Consider the following 16,929-nt stretch of genomic DNA (forward strand, 5'->3'; position numbering starts at 1 on the left):
CTGTAGATCTCTGCAGCTCGTCCAGAGTCACCATGGGCCTCTTGACTGCATTTCTGATCAGCGCTCTCCTTGTTCGGCCTGTGAGTTTAGGTAGATGGCCTTGTCTTGGTAGGTGTACAGTTGTGCCATACTCCTTCCATTTCTGAATGATCGCTTGAACAGTGCTCCGTGGGATGTTGAAGGTTTTGGGAATCTTTTTGTAGCCCAAGCTTGCTTTAAATTTCTCAATAACTTGATCCCTGACCTGTCTTGTGTGTTCTTTGGACTTCACGGTGTTGTTGCTCCCAATATTCTCTTAGACAACCTCTGAGGCCCTCACAGAGCAGCTGTATTTGTACTGACATTAGATTACACACAGGTGCACTATATTTAGTCATTAGCACTCATCAAGCAATGTCTTTTAGGCAACTGACTGCACTCAGATCAAAGGGGGCCAAATAATTATGCACACACCACTTTGCAGTTATTTATTTGTAAAACATGTTTGGAATAATGTATGATTTTCTTTCCACTTCTCAAGTGTACACCACTTTGTGTTGGTCTTTCATGTGGAATTCCAAGAAAATTGATTCATGTTTGTGGCAGTAATATGACAAAATGTGGAAAACTTCAAGGGGGCCGAATACTTTTGCAACCCACTGTATCCAATCCTGGTGACAGCTACTAAGGCTTTGGCGCCTTAAAAGAATAAGCCACAGATGGCACTTTGTAGACAAGGTTGTACAGACAGTTCTGCCACTATAGCGGGTGGCCGATGTGCATCACATGACAGAGGGGGTGGAGCTTGATAAAGCTCAATGCAATCAGGCAGCATTTGTTGAGATGATCTTACATGCCAGATCCCTCAGTAACATGTCAGGTTCATCATGCACACACTAGATTCTTGGCATATGTGGTCTTTAGCGGCAACCTCGGCCGAGCTTAGTGCATTGTGTGCACGGAACTTTAGGTGTAACCTAGGACCCTTTGATTAGCATAATCCTATGGCTTACTGTGGTGGAAGCTGTAAGTTTATACCCAATCGACCTTATGATATGAATAGGAAAAACAAATAATTCTGCACTTTTTCAGTTCAAATATAAAATCAGATTAATGAAAATGTCTATTTTTAAATTCTATTAAATTTGTTGGACTTTGAAGTAATCAAGACATAGAGAATCTCTCTTTATAGCACAGACCCATTGATTTTTATTCATGAAAAATATCTTCCAAATGCGCACACCGCTGTCTTATAATTACCTCTAATTAAATTAATTAGGATAACTGACATATTTTCTAAATAAAAGCTCAGTTAGATTGTGACTCTAAAGGACAGCAGTGAAAAGGTGACCTGCATAAGGCCTGTTTCATGATGCTGCAAACGCCAAGACTGCTTATAGTGATGAGGTGAAAATAAGGCTGTTTGATCTTAACTAGGGTGCATAATTTAGCACTTCCAATTATCAAATTCATTTGTCCTCATACTTGCTTAGAACATCTCCAGGCAAATACCGCCTTACCTTATACAGAAAAGGGAAAGATCGTAATACTGTGCAAGTGCTGCTTATGCATGTTGGCTGAATCAGGAAAATAACTGTAGCAGGTGCTCTAGCAATCAATGTGAAGATGAGAAAGTGTTTCACCAAGTCTCAGTGAGGCACCTGCTCAATTCTGGCTTGCTCACAGCTGGCCATACCTGCCAAAAGCACATTATGTTCCCAACTCACACGTCAGTTGTGCAACCTGAGGCATACAGACATGCACTAAGGACTTCCAACTATTGAAATTTAACATCATTGAAGAAAGAGGATTCATAACATGGTTAAAGCATCTTTGTGATTGTCCCTTATCAATGGAGGAAAGACATAACAAGAGAAATACTTACAGTTTTGCAGTGGTGTCTATGGGCCACGGGGAGCGCTTGTCATTTCTTCTGTCCTGTCTCTGTTGACAGAGTCCCAAATGCATAAAGCTGAAAGCATAAAAACATTATTAGCATGAATTTGTCAAAATAAATCCAAAAACCTAAATTTATAGTACCAGAAAAACACATCCTATCCAGTACACATTTATATGATTAGCATAATAATAGATTCTGGAATGTGCATAGTACAATAGTCTATGGTATTTTAACCACTTGAGGACCCAGCCTTTACCCCCCCCCCCCTTAAGGACCAGCACTGTTTTTTATGATTGTGCTGGGTGGGCTCTGCAGCCCCCCAGCACAGATCAGGGTGCAGACAGAGCAATCAGATCGCCCCCTTTTTTCCCCCCTATGGGGATGATGTGCAGGGGGGGTCTGATCTCTCCTGCCTGCCTCGGTGTTGCGGGGGGGCACCTCAAAGCCCCCCTCCACAGCGAAATTCCCCCCCTCCCTCTCCTACCTCTCCCCTCTGGTGATCGGGGCTGCACAGGACGCTATCCGTCCTGTGCAGCCAGTGACAGGATGTCCTCTGTCACAAGGCGGTGATCCCCGGCCGCTGATTGGCCAGGGATCGCCGATCTGCCTTATGGCGCTGCTGCGCAGCAGCGCCGTTCAATGTAAACAAAGGAGACAAACGTCTCCTGCGTTTACATTTAGTCTGCGAGCCGCGATCAGCGGCTCGCAGGCTATTCATGGAGACCCGCTCCGTGATCTAACAGGAAACGGCCACTCGCGCGAGAGGCCTTTCCTGATTAATTAGGGAGGCACCTGGCGACGCAGATGTGCGTCGCTGGTCCTCCAGCTACCACTTTGCTGCCGCACGGTATGAGTATGCGGTCGGCAAGTGGTTAATACTCTTCTAGAACTGCTGATTCGGCTAGTAGCAGTCAGATTACCCAGCCGGGTTTATTTCTCCACCAGCAAAATGTATTTAAAGGACAACTGTATTGAGAGGTATATGGAGGCTGCCATATTTATTTCCTTTTAATCAATACTGGTTGCCTGGAAGCCCCGCTGGTTTATCTGCCTGCAGTAGTGTTTGAATCACACCAGAAACAAGCATGTAGCCAATCTTATCAGATCTCACAAAAATGTCAGAAACACCTGATCTTATGCTTGCTTGTTCAGGGTCTATGGCTAAAAGTATTAGAGGGAGAGGATCAGCAGGATAGCCAGGCAACTGGTATTGCTTAAAAGGCAATACAGATGGCAGTCTCCATATACTTCTCACTACAGTTGTCCTTTAAACATAGTCTATACAATTCTAACATTTTTGGCTCTATACACAGCCACAATAGATTTAAAATGAAACAAACACGATGTGCTTTAACTACATACTGTCAGCTTTAATTTGAGGGTATTTACATCCAAATCAGGTGAACGGTGTAGGAATTACAACAGTTTACATATGTGCCTCCCACTTCTTAAGGGACCAAAAGTAATGGGACAACTTAAGAGTTTTTGAAGTGAAAGAAGTGGAATTTTATAAGATGGGCAAGTCAATCACCTGACCTGAATCTGACTGACCATGCATTTCACTTGCTGAAGACAAAACTGAAGGGAAAATGCCCCAAGAACAAGCAGGAGCTGAAGACAGTTGCAGTAGAGGCCTGGCAGAGCATCACTAGGGATGAAACCCAGCGTCTGGTGATGTCAATGCATTCCAGACTTCAGGCAGTAATTCACTGTAAAGGATTTGCAACCAAGTATTAAACAGTGAAAGTTTGATTTATGATTATGTTTCTGTCCTATTACTTTTGTTCCTTTGACAGGTGGGAGGCACATATGCAAACTGTTGTAATTCTTACACCTGATTTGGATATAAATACCTCAAATTAAAGCTGACAGTCTGCAGTTAAAGCAAATGCTATTCGGCTTCATTTCAAATCCATTGTGGTTGTGTATAGAGCCAAAAATGTTAGAATTGTGTCGATGTCCTAATATTTATGGACCTGACTGTAGATGCAAACTAAATTTATACAGGTAGTCCCCGACTTACGAACGCCCTGCCCATACGAACGGCATGGATTCTCTGTTTCCATGGAAACAAGTCAATTTTTTTTTTCAAATTGGACTTGTAGTTTTTGAGAAAATCGATTTTGATAAATCAAAGAAAAAATGGCTTTTAAAATTGTATAAACAGGTACAGGGGACAGAGGTGACACAGAGGGGGACACTGGAGGCACAGAGGAGGTACAGGGGACAGAGATGGCACAATGTTCTGACTTAAGAACAGATTCAGGTTAAGAACGAACCTACAATCCCTATCTCGTTCGTTAGCCGGGGACTACCTGTAGTAAGAAAAACATATGTAAAAGCTCATGGGACAGTGTTTTACATTGAGCTTTAATCATTACCCTTCCACCAAGTTCTTCTTTTCTATTGTAAATATGTATTCCCAAAGGGTTAACTTAACTGCTGTCTCTGCTCCAGTTGGAGAATAAAAATTAGACTTCTTAAAACAGAAGGCATTTGCGATTATTTAGGTTGGAGAGAGCATATGAGGTCTCCTACAATGCATCACTGCTGAACATGCAAATCATCCTTTTGTTGTCCCTCGAGTTCTCCCTAGGAGTTCTGGTTCACCGTGAGCTTGCTGGGTAATCTGTAACACTGTGCCACTGTTGGAGAGATTTACCCAGTTCTTGTATGGTCAGGAAGCGTAGAACATTTTCTCAAATGGTAACACAGTAAGCAATATAAAACTCCAAAAGGTTCTAACATCTTACTGCAACATACAAAACTAAAACAACAATTATATTGTGCAGTTGAGGTCTAAACATAGATTCAGCATTGCTTTTGATAAAAACCCCAAATAAGAATAATGATAAAATAAGCACTGTCCTGAATAATTTAGCAAGTTGCACACAGAGCAATGACTAAACACATCCTGTCAATCTGTTTTAATGCAATACAGCTAGGTATACACAGCTTGACCACATTCCGATATACAAGGCCAATAATTTCCTTTTTTCACATGAGAGGCTAAACTGCACACTTGTCAAGCAGTTAAGCCCTTTGGCTGCCGGCCATTACGCTATTCAGGTGCAATTAAATTGCCGCCGAATGGAGGCGTTTGTAACACCACACATGCCATCTCTTGACATGTGGTGGTGTTACCTGGTGGTTATGCCTGAGCACAGCAGCGCTCAGATGTGACTCCATGGGGAGCCTGCTCTTTATCACCACCAGTTCAGAGCGCCAGTAAGCACCCAGTTTGTGCATGGGAGCAGCTGACAGGCAGTGATTTTACCGCCTTCAGCCTCCCAAGTGAAAGAGGCCTTACTCAATGGAATACCTAACCCTAAGCACATGAGGGGATTTTCCATCATCTCCAATCATACTTTTGATAATAAACTTACTAAAACTGATCCAAAGTTAATTGTTCTCATATACTGGGTGCAATATATTTCCAGCAGGTTTAATCTAAGTGATTGTATTGACTGAACAAATCGATAAATGCATGCCTAGCTTAATAGTTATATTATGGCCCACATGCAATTACATTTTTCTCCTGTGTTTTCTCCTAAGTGATATTTTCACACCTTGTTAATATAATGCCTTTTATACCACCAGAATTTAAGAAAATATGCAAAATAATTTTGATAGTACTTTTCACCTAATTTTTGGTACTTTTTCAATTGCAAAGTGCTGAGATGTTGTTTTAAAAAAAAGTTGAAACATCTCCTAGGAAGTAAAAATAAACGTATGATATAATGACCTGTGTGTGTAGTACAGCTAAGAAATAGAACATTAGTAGCACAGATAGGAGTGTCAGGCTCTGCCTATGCTGGTGACATCTCTGTGAATATGCTTCATAAACTTCCTCTCTTCACCAGCAGATGTCAGTATAAACTTATCTTGAATCATGTTGTTTCTCCACCTGCCAGTAGAGCGCTCGCTCTTCCAAAACTTGTTATCCTCTATAGATTATTGTTTGGAGGAGATTTGGATGATCACTTGATGGCTCTGCACAAGGATATAAGCCAAGCCTGAGCACTACTCCAGTGCTAGCTCATCGTATCTGTGTTCTGGCCCTCCTAGCCCAAGTTACCAGCCCTTGTATCTTGTGTCCTGTTTATCCTGTGTTCTTGCTATGACCTCTAGCTTTGCTCTGGACGATTCTTTACCTAAGTGACTACATTGTATGGTTTGATATCCTGGGTCATGTTTGCCTGCCCGTTAGCTGCTCCTTGTGTGACTGTGTATGTATCTCGTATATATTTGTAAATATCTACTGTGTGTATTAACCAGGTTTCGGGGTCTGTGTGCACACAATTATATATATACATTGGGTTGTCTGCATCACTCCTTATGCAGAGAGATCTACTTGTATACACTCCGGATGGCATGTCTATGTCAACTGAATACATTTGCCCTGCAGAGTCATTATCTTGTGTATATGTCTGAATATCTTTGCATTTATTGCCATTGCTGTGCACGAGATTTATCGTTGCATTTATTTGCCATTGCTGTGCATGAGATTAATGTACATTGCTGGTCATGTTCCTTTATGTTTTTGGTTAATAAACGCTCATTCACTTACTCCTTGTCTCAGTATTTCAGTTATTTCTTGAATAGTGACATTCCCATTTGGTTGCGGCATGCATGTATGCGCATGAAGTGTGTTATGCTGGGTGTGCAATGCATGACTTGTATGCAACCCTTACAATGAGTCTCATATTGTTCCAGTAGAGGAAGAGTTAAGAAACTCCAGTTGTTATCTACACAAAAGAGCTTCTTCTGAGCTCTCTGACTAATTTAGTCAGAGAGCTAAGTGCTGTTTTCTGAAGCATATATATATCAAAGAAACAGTGAAAGAACTTCAAAAAAGATTTTGCTGTAGGGGGGGTCAAAGGGTCATTAGCTCTGCTCTGTTTCATAGTTAAAAATGCAGAGTGTAGCTTGTAAACAGCAAATATTAGAGAATGATGCAATATTATAACAAAATGCTATAATAACTGAAAATAAAAATATAAGACTCTTTCTTTGCTACTAAAGTTCTATTAATTATCCCTACTACACATACAATTCATTATATCATAAGTTTTTTTTTCAGCTTCAGTGTCACTTTAATTGTATATGGGCCTAGGTGTCTATGGCTTGATAAATCATTACCTTGTGTATATTTGTAAATCGGTATCTGAAGGAGCCTCTGAAAAATTAATACCGTATGCTTCTTTTGTTGACTGAGATGTCATCTACAAGAAAAGAAAATACTCACATGTTATTAATGAGCCACTGTTAAGTAGAAAAAGAAGCTTAAACCTGTTGTTTAACACATACAAAGGCATCTTACTGTATTTATATATGCATATGCATCAACCTATTATCTGTGTTCAGCCAGACTTTATTCTGCAGCAATATGAAAAGTATTTGCAACTCTTTTGGTTTTCCATTCTTTCATATTATCCATATTGAATGGTTTATAAACAAATATTTATAAAAAAAAACAAAAACAAAAAAAACAGAGAAGGTGTTTATGCAAAGGAATTCAACTTTTCTTAAAAGGTGATACATCAAATAAATGCTGTATGCCATCTGTACAAGTTTATTATTAAAGGTGTAATATTGCAGTCTGAACAATTTTGTAGACATTCTAAATTATTTAAACTATGCCTCCTTCTAAGCACAGCAACAGTACACTGAATGGTGTACAGAAGGCTGCCAAATTCATTACCAAGCAAGGCAAAAAAATGCAATTTGTTTAGTGAATGTAAATGTCATTGTGCACGTATTGACATATTTGAATTAACATCTCTGTTTTGCATGACTGGTTGTACAATGTAGCTTATGTAGCTTATCAACCCTTTTAAAAATGCAAGGTAATTAGCTGGTCACAACCAGAGAGAGTGACCAACAGACAAGTTTGCTTCAGCGAAGTCTGGTACTAGGTTTACAGTCAGAGGGAGGGTGGCACCCAAAAAAAAAAGAATAAAAACAAGGGCAGGGTCAACAACAAATGCTCCAAGCATACTTGCCCTAAGACACACTATTCATTGACGTGTGCAAGTGACTCGGTGAAACGCGGGGTTTTTTTTCTGGGGGGGGGGGGGTACAAATAAACTACATCTTTTTTCTACCTATACTATATGTCATCTTGAGGTAATTTCCTTTTCTTTTTTTAAACTGTTTTAGGCGTTTTATACTTTTGTGGTTCCTCCCTCCCAAGTTACATTAGGATCCCCTCTGGTGGTGGTTATCAGTTAAGGCCGATAATGATCTCCCCCTCCAGTGACCCTAACTACACCTTCTAGAAGGCGATCTTACTGTTTCAAGGTGTGTACATCTGCTAGTGTGGTAGTGGAATACATTACATCCAATTAACTTGTAGACTAAAGAAAAAAATAGGAACACCGAGAGCCCATATAGAGTAGTAAGTAAGTTTGCTACTTTAGGTGTTTCAAGTCCTACTCCACAGAGCCACAATAATCCATGCCATGCACTGATGATGACGAAACACTCTGTATGCATGTTGGATTAGTGTGGCTCTGTAACATTAACAAGCTGACACCATCATTGCATTCTAGTGGTTCTGAAGATGTGTCTAGCTTTTAGGGACATCAAATAGATGATTTGCATATTCAGCAGTGATGCACTGAGAGAAATCCCAGAGCTCACTTCCTACCTGAATAATTGTAAATACTTCCTGTTTTAAGAAAGGAAACTTCTGTTTTCTATCATCTTCGTAAGAGGGCTTTTCGGTCTCCTTTAGACCCTTACACACTCCTGGGAGTTCTTGTTCACCATGAGCTTGCTGGGTACTCTGTAACTTTGTAAGCCTGGTACATATCCAGAATTCAGAAATGACTGGTAAAAGGACACCTATGGCTTATTTTTACAAAGTAAAAAAATCCAACTTGCATGCAGAGCTTTCAGGCAGTTTTGGCCTTCATCAGCCATCAGCAGTTGAAATTCTAAATCAGATATGAGTTTAAGGACCTGATTTGTTAAATCAACAAAAAGCATAGACAACACTGCTGTATTACAGAATAAACCTTGTGTGCTCCATTTGCTGAAAAAAAGGGTTTGTAGGTGTTCCCACCTGTGACCTGTGCAATCATGCAATTCCCCAACCATTTACCAGACATCCCTACTGCCAGACACAACCCAGGAGAAGGCTGCAGTAATGAGTACGTGTAGCAGCACAACCATGTCTATAACTAACCCTCCACTCCTAATGCCTAACACTACCGCCCCCCCCCCCACCTCCAATTCTAATGTCTATCATTAACCCTTCACTCCTAATTCCTAACACTACCCCCCACTTCTAATGGCTATCATTAACCCCCACTTCCAATGCCTATCATTAACCCCCACTTCCAATGCCTATCACTAAGCCTCCACTCCTAATGCCTAGCACTACCCCCCCCCCCCCCCACTTCCAATGCCTATCACTAAGTCTCCACTCCTAATGTCTAACACTAACCCTCCACTTTTAATACCTAACACTAACCCCCCCCCCCCCCACACACACACACACACTTTTAATACATATCACTAGCCCCCACTTCTAATGCCTAACACTAACCCTCCACTCCTAATGCCTAACACTAACCCTCCACTCCTAATGCCTAACACTAACCCTCCACTCCTAATGCCTAACACTAACCCTCCACTCCTAATGCCTAACACTACCCCTCCACTCCTAATGTCCAACACTAACCCTCCACTCCTAATGTCCAACACTAACCCTCCACTCCTAATGTCCAACACTAACCCTCCACTCCTAATGCCTAACACTAACCCTCCACTCCTAATGCCTAACACTAACCCTCCACTCCTAATGTCCAACACTAACCCTCCACTCCTAATGTCCAACACTAACCCTCCACTCCTAATGCCTAACGCTAACCCTCCACTCCTAATGCCTAACACTAACCCTCCACTCCTAATGCCTAACACGAACCCTCCACTCCTAATGCCTAACACTAACCCTCCACTCCTAATACCTAACACTAACCCTCCACTCCTAATGCCTAACATTAACCCTCCACTCCTAATGTCCAACACTAACCCTCCACTCCTAATGTCCAACACTAACCCTCCACTCCTAATGCCTAACACTAACCCTCCACTCCTAATGCCTAACACTAACCCTCCACTCCTAATGCCTAACACTAACCCTCCACTCCTAATGTCCAACACTAACCCTCCACTCCTAATGTCCAACACTAACCCTCCACTTCTAATGCCTAACACTAACCCTCCACTCCTAATGCCTAACACTAACCCTCCACTCCTAATGCCTAACACTAACCCTCCACACCTAATGCCCAACACTAAACCTCCACACCAAATGTCCAACACTAAACCTCCACTCCTAATGCCTAACACCACTCCTAATGCCTAACACTAACCCTCCACTCCTAATGCCCAACACTAACCCTCCACTCCTAATGCCTAACACTAACCCTCCACTCCTAATGCCTAACACTAACCCTCCACTCCTAATGTCCTACACTAACCCTCCACTCCTAATGCCTAACACTAACCCTCCACTCCTAATGCCTAACACTAACCCTCCACTCCTAATGCCTAACACTAACCCTCCACTCCTAGGCCTCGATTCACCAAGCGGTGATAACTCAGTTATCACGCCTAAAGGACTTTAGGCGTGATGACCTTTTCACCACTGAGTTATCACCGCTTTTTCCTGCTCTTCGCGCGAAGTTACCGCGCGAACGCGCGTTCGCGCGTACGCGCGTGAGAGCGCGCGCAAAGTCCCATAGGGTTTAATGGGAGCTTCGCGCGAAGCGTCGGGTGCTGCGCGCGTACGCGCGGTAACTTCGCGCGAAGCCCTTCTTATCATGCCTAAACTGAGTTTAGGCGTGATAAGGGCCTTTTCACCACGGTGCTAACACTTTGCACCGCTTGGTGAATCGAGCCCCTAATGTCCAACACAAACCTTCCACTCCTAATGCCTAACACTAACCCTCCACTCCTAATGCCTAACACTAACCCTCCACTCCTAATGCCTAACACTAACCCTTCACTCCTAATGTCCAACACTAACCCTCCACTCCTAATGTCCAACACTAACCCTCCACTCCTAATGCCTAACACTAACCCTCCACTCCTAATGCCTAACACTAATCCTCCACTCCTAATGCCTAACACTAACCCTCCACTCCTAATGCCTAACACTAACCCTCCACTCCTAATGTCCAACACTAACCCTCCACTCCTAATGTCCAACACTAACCCTCCACTCCTAATGCCTAACACTAACCCTCCACTCCTAATGCCTAACACTAACCCTCCACTCCTAATGCCTAACACTAACCCTCCACACCTAATGTCCAACACTAAACCTCCACACCAAATGTCCAACACTAAACCTCCACTCCTAATGCCTAACACTAACCCTCCACTCCTAATGCCCAACACCACTCCTAATGCCTAACACTAACCCTCCACTCCTAATGCCCAACACTAACCCTCCACTCCTAATGCCTAACACTAACCCTCCACTTCTAATGCCTAACACTAACCCTCCACTCCTAATGTCAAACACTAACCCTCCACTCCTAATGCCCAACACTAACCCTCCACTCCTAATGCCCAACACTAACCCTCCACTCCTAATGCCTAACACTAACCCTCCACTTCTAATGCCTAACACTAACCCTCCACTCCTAATGTCCAACACTAACCCTCCACTCCTAATGTCCAACACTAACCCTCCACCCCTAATGCCTAACACTAACCCTCCACTCCTAATGCCTAACACTAACCCTCCACTCCTAATGCCTAACACTAACCCTCCACTCCTAATGCCTAACACTAACTCCAACTTCTGATGCCTATCACTAACCCCTTCTCCTAGTGCCTTACACCATCCTCTCACTTGGACTGCTATTTGCAGCCTATTGTCTACATATAGATGATTGGCTACAACAATTCTTTCCTACTTAGTAGCTGTAACGATCGGTGTAACACAGAGACGGTCTGATTATTGGTGATCTGCAGTATCACCAAAAATACAGATATATACCTGATTATTGATGATCTGCAGTATCACCAATAATCAGATATATCACTAACCTCTGGACACCTGAGTAATATGAGTGTTTGGTGCAACAGTAATACTTTGAGACAATATCTGGAGGACAGGTACAAAGGCAGTAAGGAATACTGCACTAGAGAATGAGTACCTTTCAGCAGCCTGAGAATCTCCCGCAGGGAGGAGTAAGACTGGGAGGAGAAAGGTCCAGAGCGTGAGTGACACCAATAGGAGGATGTCACTGACTGATCTGTGAACTATCTCTAAACTGAGGAGATAGTTCTCAAGGTCGGGCAAGCCAGGTCGGCAACACACGGACATACAAGGTACAAAGACAGGAGGCTGATTCGGTAATCCTAAGGCACGCAGGGTTTGGCAACAGAGTATCAGATATAGCGAAGTACCGAATCAGTGAACAGAAGAGTGGTCAGGAAAGCAGTAAGTCATAACAGATAATAAACAATGCCTAGTCTTGGGTGTGAGCTCCGTGATCATCAACACCCTGGAACTAGTCTGACATATAACAGAATGGTAACACAAGTCCCTAATCTTGGGTGTGAGGTCCTTGATCATCAACACCCTGGAACTAGTCTGAAGTATAACAGAATGGTAACACAAGTCCCTAATCTTGGGTGTGAGGTCCTTGATCATCAACACCCTGGAACTAGTCTGAAGTATAACAGAATGATAACACAAGTCCCTAATCTTGGGTGTGAGGTCCTTGATCATCAACACCCTGGAACTAGTCTGAAGTATAACAGAATGATAACACAGATTCTGACAATAAGGTCTGAGTGCTTCCACGTAGTGATCGCAACGGCAGACAACCAGCAAATGACCAGCACCCGGTATATATAGCACAGCGCTCTCCAGCGCCTCCCCTAAGTGCTGGACCAATGGGAACTGGTTGAATCGTCAGCTGACCGGCTTGGTCAGCTGACTCCCTTCTGGCTGTCATAAAAGTTCTGGCTCTCAGCGCGCGCGCGCGTCCTTCTGAACCTGTGTGGACTATCAGTGCCAGCCACACCAGACATGTGTTGCGTACCACCCGCCGCGCTGGACGCGGGACCAGCCGCACCGCTATCAGGGCATGCGGCGGTTTCTCCACGTTCAGCCATACTGGCAGATGTAGGCCTACGCGTGCCAACCGCCGCGTTGAATGTGGAATCAGCCGCCTTGTTCTGAGCACACGCGGCGGCTTTTCCGCATTTTCTCACAGTAGCCAATTTACTAATATTCGCATCAGGCACCCAGCTCACTGCCTGGACGCTCGATTACCAATACTTTACACTGGTGTCTATTAGACGCCTGCTGATCCTAGCATCCAAATTACCTGCTGGTAACAGTTCTTTATAACCATGTATTATATAAAGATCTCCTTTTTTCTAACACATTGGTGCAGTCTCTATTAATTTTATTAATGAAATGTAAAGATGTCAAAATAGTAATGATGTTTATGCTGTATGTATGCCATCATACAGTAATTAAACTATTTTTTAATTATTTCTTTAAATTAAGTTAGCACACTGAAACAGTCAACAATTACTGCTATAATGAACAAAAACTGTTGTCTTAATTATATGTTATATGTTTTTTTTGTTTTTTTACAGAAAGTGAAGGTCTTTGATTACCATTTAAAGGAAACCAGAACTGATTAAAATAAAAAGTTTTATACATATCTGGAGCTTCCTCGAGCTCCATTTGTTCAAAACACCCCCAATGCCGCCGTCCTACTCTGTCTGCAGCTCCGATCCCTGGTCCTGTCACCTCTGTCAGTCAGGGCCAGTCTGACATAAGGGAAGTGCGCTCTCTGCGTATCTCTGCAGCAGCCACTGGAGATATATAGAGGGCGCACTACTCCTGCGTAGACTGGCCCCGACTGGCAGAAGTTATGGGACCCGGTATCGGAGCTGTAGACAGCGGAGAACGGCGCCGTGGGAGCGATTAGAGCAGATCGAGATGGAAGAAGCCTCAGGTATGTATAAAACTTTTTTTTTTTAATCAGCTCTGGTACACTTTAAGGGTAACTTCACTGTAATACAAAAATCCAACTATGAAACAACGAGCCATTTTGTAACTAAAAGTAGGATGTTTTGAATCAGGATGATACCATTTATTGACCCAACTTAAAAGAAAAAGAGAAAACGCCTTCTTCAGTCTCTATTCCTGTATGCTGAAAAGATGTTAGAAAACACAGCTTATACACGTTTGACATCAAAATGAAATACATAGATTGTTTTGCAAACATAAAGAAATGTCATTCAGATGCCTTAAATACAACAAAAGTCGGCCTTGAAGGGATGTGTGCTAATTTAGGCAAGATGGATAAAACCCTTTGTTAACTCAACCCCAAATAGGACTCAAAAGTTAATTTACAGTAAGCCCCATCTACACCATACAATTTTTTGTGCAAATCGATTCAATTCAATTCGATTCATTGATTCGATTAAATTCAATTCGACAAGTCCGATCGGGATTCGATTAGATTAGATTAATTTTGTCATTGCAAAACAATGGCAAAATGAATCGAATCCCGATCGGACATGTTGGATTGAATCGAATTGAATCGAATCGCACAAAAAATTGTATGGTGTAGATGGGGCTTAAGAAGCATAATGCATACAATACCTAAATGTTATTAACTATATTTCAACTGCAGTCTGCAGCTACTTTAACCACTTGAGGACCTAGGGCTTTCTACCCCTTAAGGACCGGCCACTTTTTTTCCATTCAGACCACTGCAGCTTTCACGGTTTATTGCTCGCTCATACAACCTACCACCTAAATGAATTTTGGCTCCTTTTCTTGTCACTAATAAAGCTTTCTTTTGGTACTATTTGATTGCTCCTGCGATTTTTACTTTTTATTATATTCATCAAAAAAGACATGAATTTTGGCAAAAAAATGATTTTTTTAACTTTCTGTGCTGACAGTTTTCAAATAAAGTAAAATTTCTGTATACATGCAGCGCGAAAAATGTGGACAAACATGTTTTTGATTAAAAAAAACCCATTCAGTGTATATTTATTGGTTTGGGTAAAAGTTATAGCGTTTACAAACTATGGTGCAAAAAGTGAATTTTCCCATTTTCAAGCATCTATGACTTTTCTGACCCCCTGTCATGTTTCATGAGGGGCTAGAATTCCAGGATAGTATAAATACCCCCCAAATGACCCCATTTTGGAAAGAAGACATCCCAAAGTATTCACTGAGAGGCATAGTGAGTTCATAGAAGATATTATTTTTTGTCACAAGTAAGCGGAAAATGACACTTTGTGACCAAAAAAAAAAAGTTTCCATTTCTTCTAACTTGCGACAAAAAAAAAATGAAATCTGCCACGGACTCACCATGCCCCTCTCTGAATACCTTGAAGGGTCTACTTTCCAAAATGGGGTCATTTGTGGGGTGTGTTTACTGTCCTGACATTTTGGGGGGTGCTAAATTGTAAGCACCCCTGTAAAGCCTAAAGGTGCTCATTGGACTTTGAACCCCTTAGCGCAGTTAGGCTGCAAAAAAGTGCCACACATGTGGTATTGCCGTACTCAGGAGAAGTAGTAAATTGTGTTTTGGGGTGTATTTTTACACATACCCATGCTGGGTGGGAGAAATATCTCTGTAAATGACAATTTGTTAATTTTTTTTACACACAATTGTCCATTTACAGAGATCTTTCTCCCACTCAGCATGGGTATGTGTAAAAATACACCACAAAACACATTATACTACTTCTCCTGAGTACGGCGATACCACATGTGTGGCACTTTTTTGCACCCTAACTGCGCTAAAGGGCCCAAAGTCCAATGAGTACCTTTAGGATTTCACAGGTCATTTTGAGAAATTTCATTTCAAGACTACTCCTCACGGTTTAGGGCCCCTAAAATGCCAGGGCAGTATAGGAACCCCACAAATGACCCCATTTTAGAAAGAAGACACCCCAAGGTATTCCGTTAGGAGTATGGTGAGTTCATAGAAGATTTTATTTTTTGTCACAAGTTAGCGGTAAATGACACTTTGTGAAAAAACACAATTAAAATCAATTTCCGCTACCTTGTGACAAAAAATAAAATCTTCTATGAACTCGCCATACTACTAACGGAATACCTATACCTATACCTATACCTGGGGTTCCTATACTGCCCTGGCATTTTAGGGGCCCTAAACCGTGAGGAGTAGTCTTGAAACGAAATTTCTCAAAATGACCTGTGAAATCCTAAAGGTACTCATTGGACTTTGGGCCTCTTAGCGCACTTAGGGTGCAAAAAAGTGCCACACATGTGGTATCGCCGTACTCGGGAGAAGTAGTACAATGTGTTTTGGGGTGTATTTTTACACATACCCATGCTGGGTGGGAGAAACACCTCTGTAAATGACAATCTTTTGATTTTTTTACACACAATTGTCCATTTACAGCGGTATTTCTCCCACCCAGCATGGGTATGTGTAAAAATACACCCAAAAACACATTGTACTACTTCTCCCGAGTACGGCGATACCACATGTGTGGCACTTTTTTGCACCCTAACTGCGCTAAAGGGCCCAAAGTCCAATGAGTACCTTTAGGATTTCACAGGTCATTTTTGTTTCAAGACTACTCCTCACGGTTTAGGGCCCCTAAAATGCCAGGGCAGTATAGGAACCCCACAAGTGACCCCATTTTAGAAAGAAGACACCCCAAGGTATTCCGTTAGGAGTATGGTGAGTTCATAGAAGTTTTTATTTTTTTTGTCACAAGTTAGCGGAAATTGATTCTAATTGTTTTTTTTCACAAAGTGTGATTTTCCGCTAACTTGTGACAAAAAATAAAATCTTCTATGAACTCACCATACTCCTAACGGAATACGTTTGGGTGTCTTCTTTCTAGAATGGGGTCATTTGTGGGGTTCCTATACTGCCCTGGCATTTTAGGGGCCCTAAACCGTGAGGAGTAGTCTTGAAACAAAAAGGACCTGTGAAATCCTAAAGGTACTCATTGGACTTTGGGCCCCTTAGCGCAGTTAGGCTGCAAAAAAGTGCCAATCA

General features: G+C 42.2%; 1 protein-coding gene across 4 annotated transcripts in view; it reads right to left on the minus strand.

Annotated features, from left to right (window-relative positions):
- FIG4 (FIG4 phosphoinositide 5-phosphatase) overlaps nt 1–16,929 on the minus strand; it is a 576,719-nt gene that overhangs the window by 114,128 nt on the left and 445,662 nt on the right. For all 4 annotated transcript variants that reach the window (XM_068231289.1, XM_068231287.1, XM_068231288.1 and 1 more), the window contains 2 exons: nt 7,022–7,104; nt 1,865–1,951 (listed from right to left, as the gene is read on the minus strand). In XM_068231289.1, coding sequence (XP_068087390.1) covers nt 1,865–1,951; nt 7,022–7,104 — 170 coding nt within the window. The remainder of the gene's footprint in view (nt 1–1,864; nt 1,952–7,021; nt 7,105–16,929) is intronic.

This window comes from Hyperolius riggenbachi, chromosome 4 (assembly GCF_040937935.1).
Source record: "Hyperolius riggenbachi isolate aHypRig1 chromosome 4, aHypRig1.pri, whole genome shotgun sequence".
NCBI lineage: Eukaryota > Metazoa > Chordata > Amphibia > Anura > Hyperoliidae > Hyperolius > Hyperolius riggenbachi.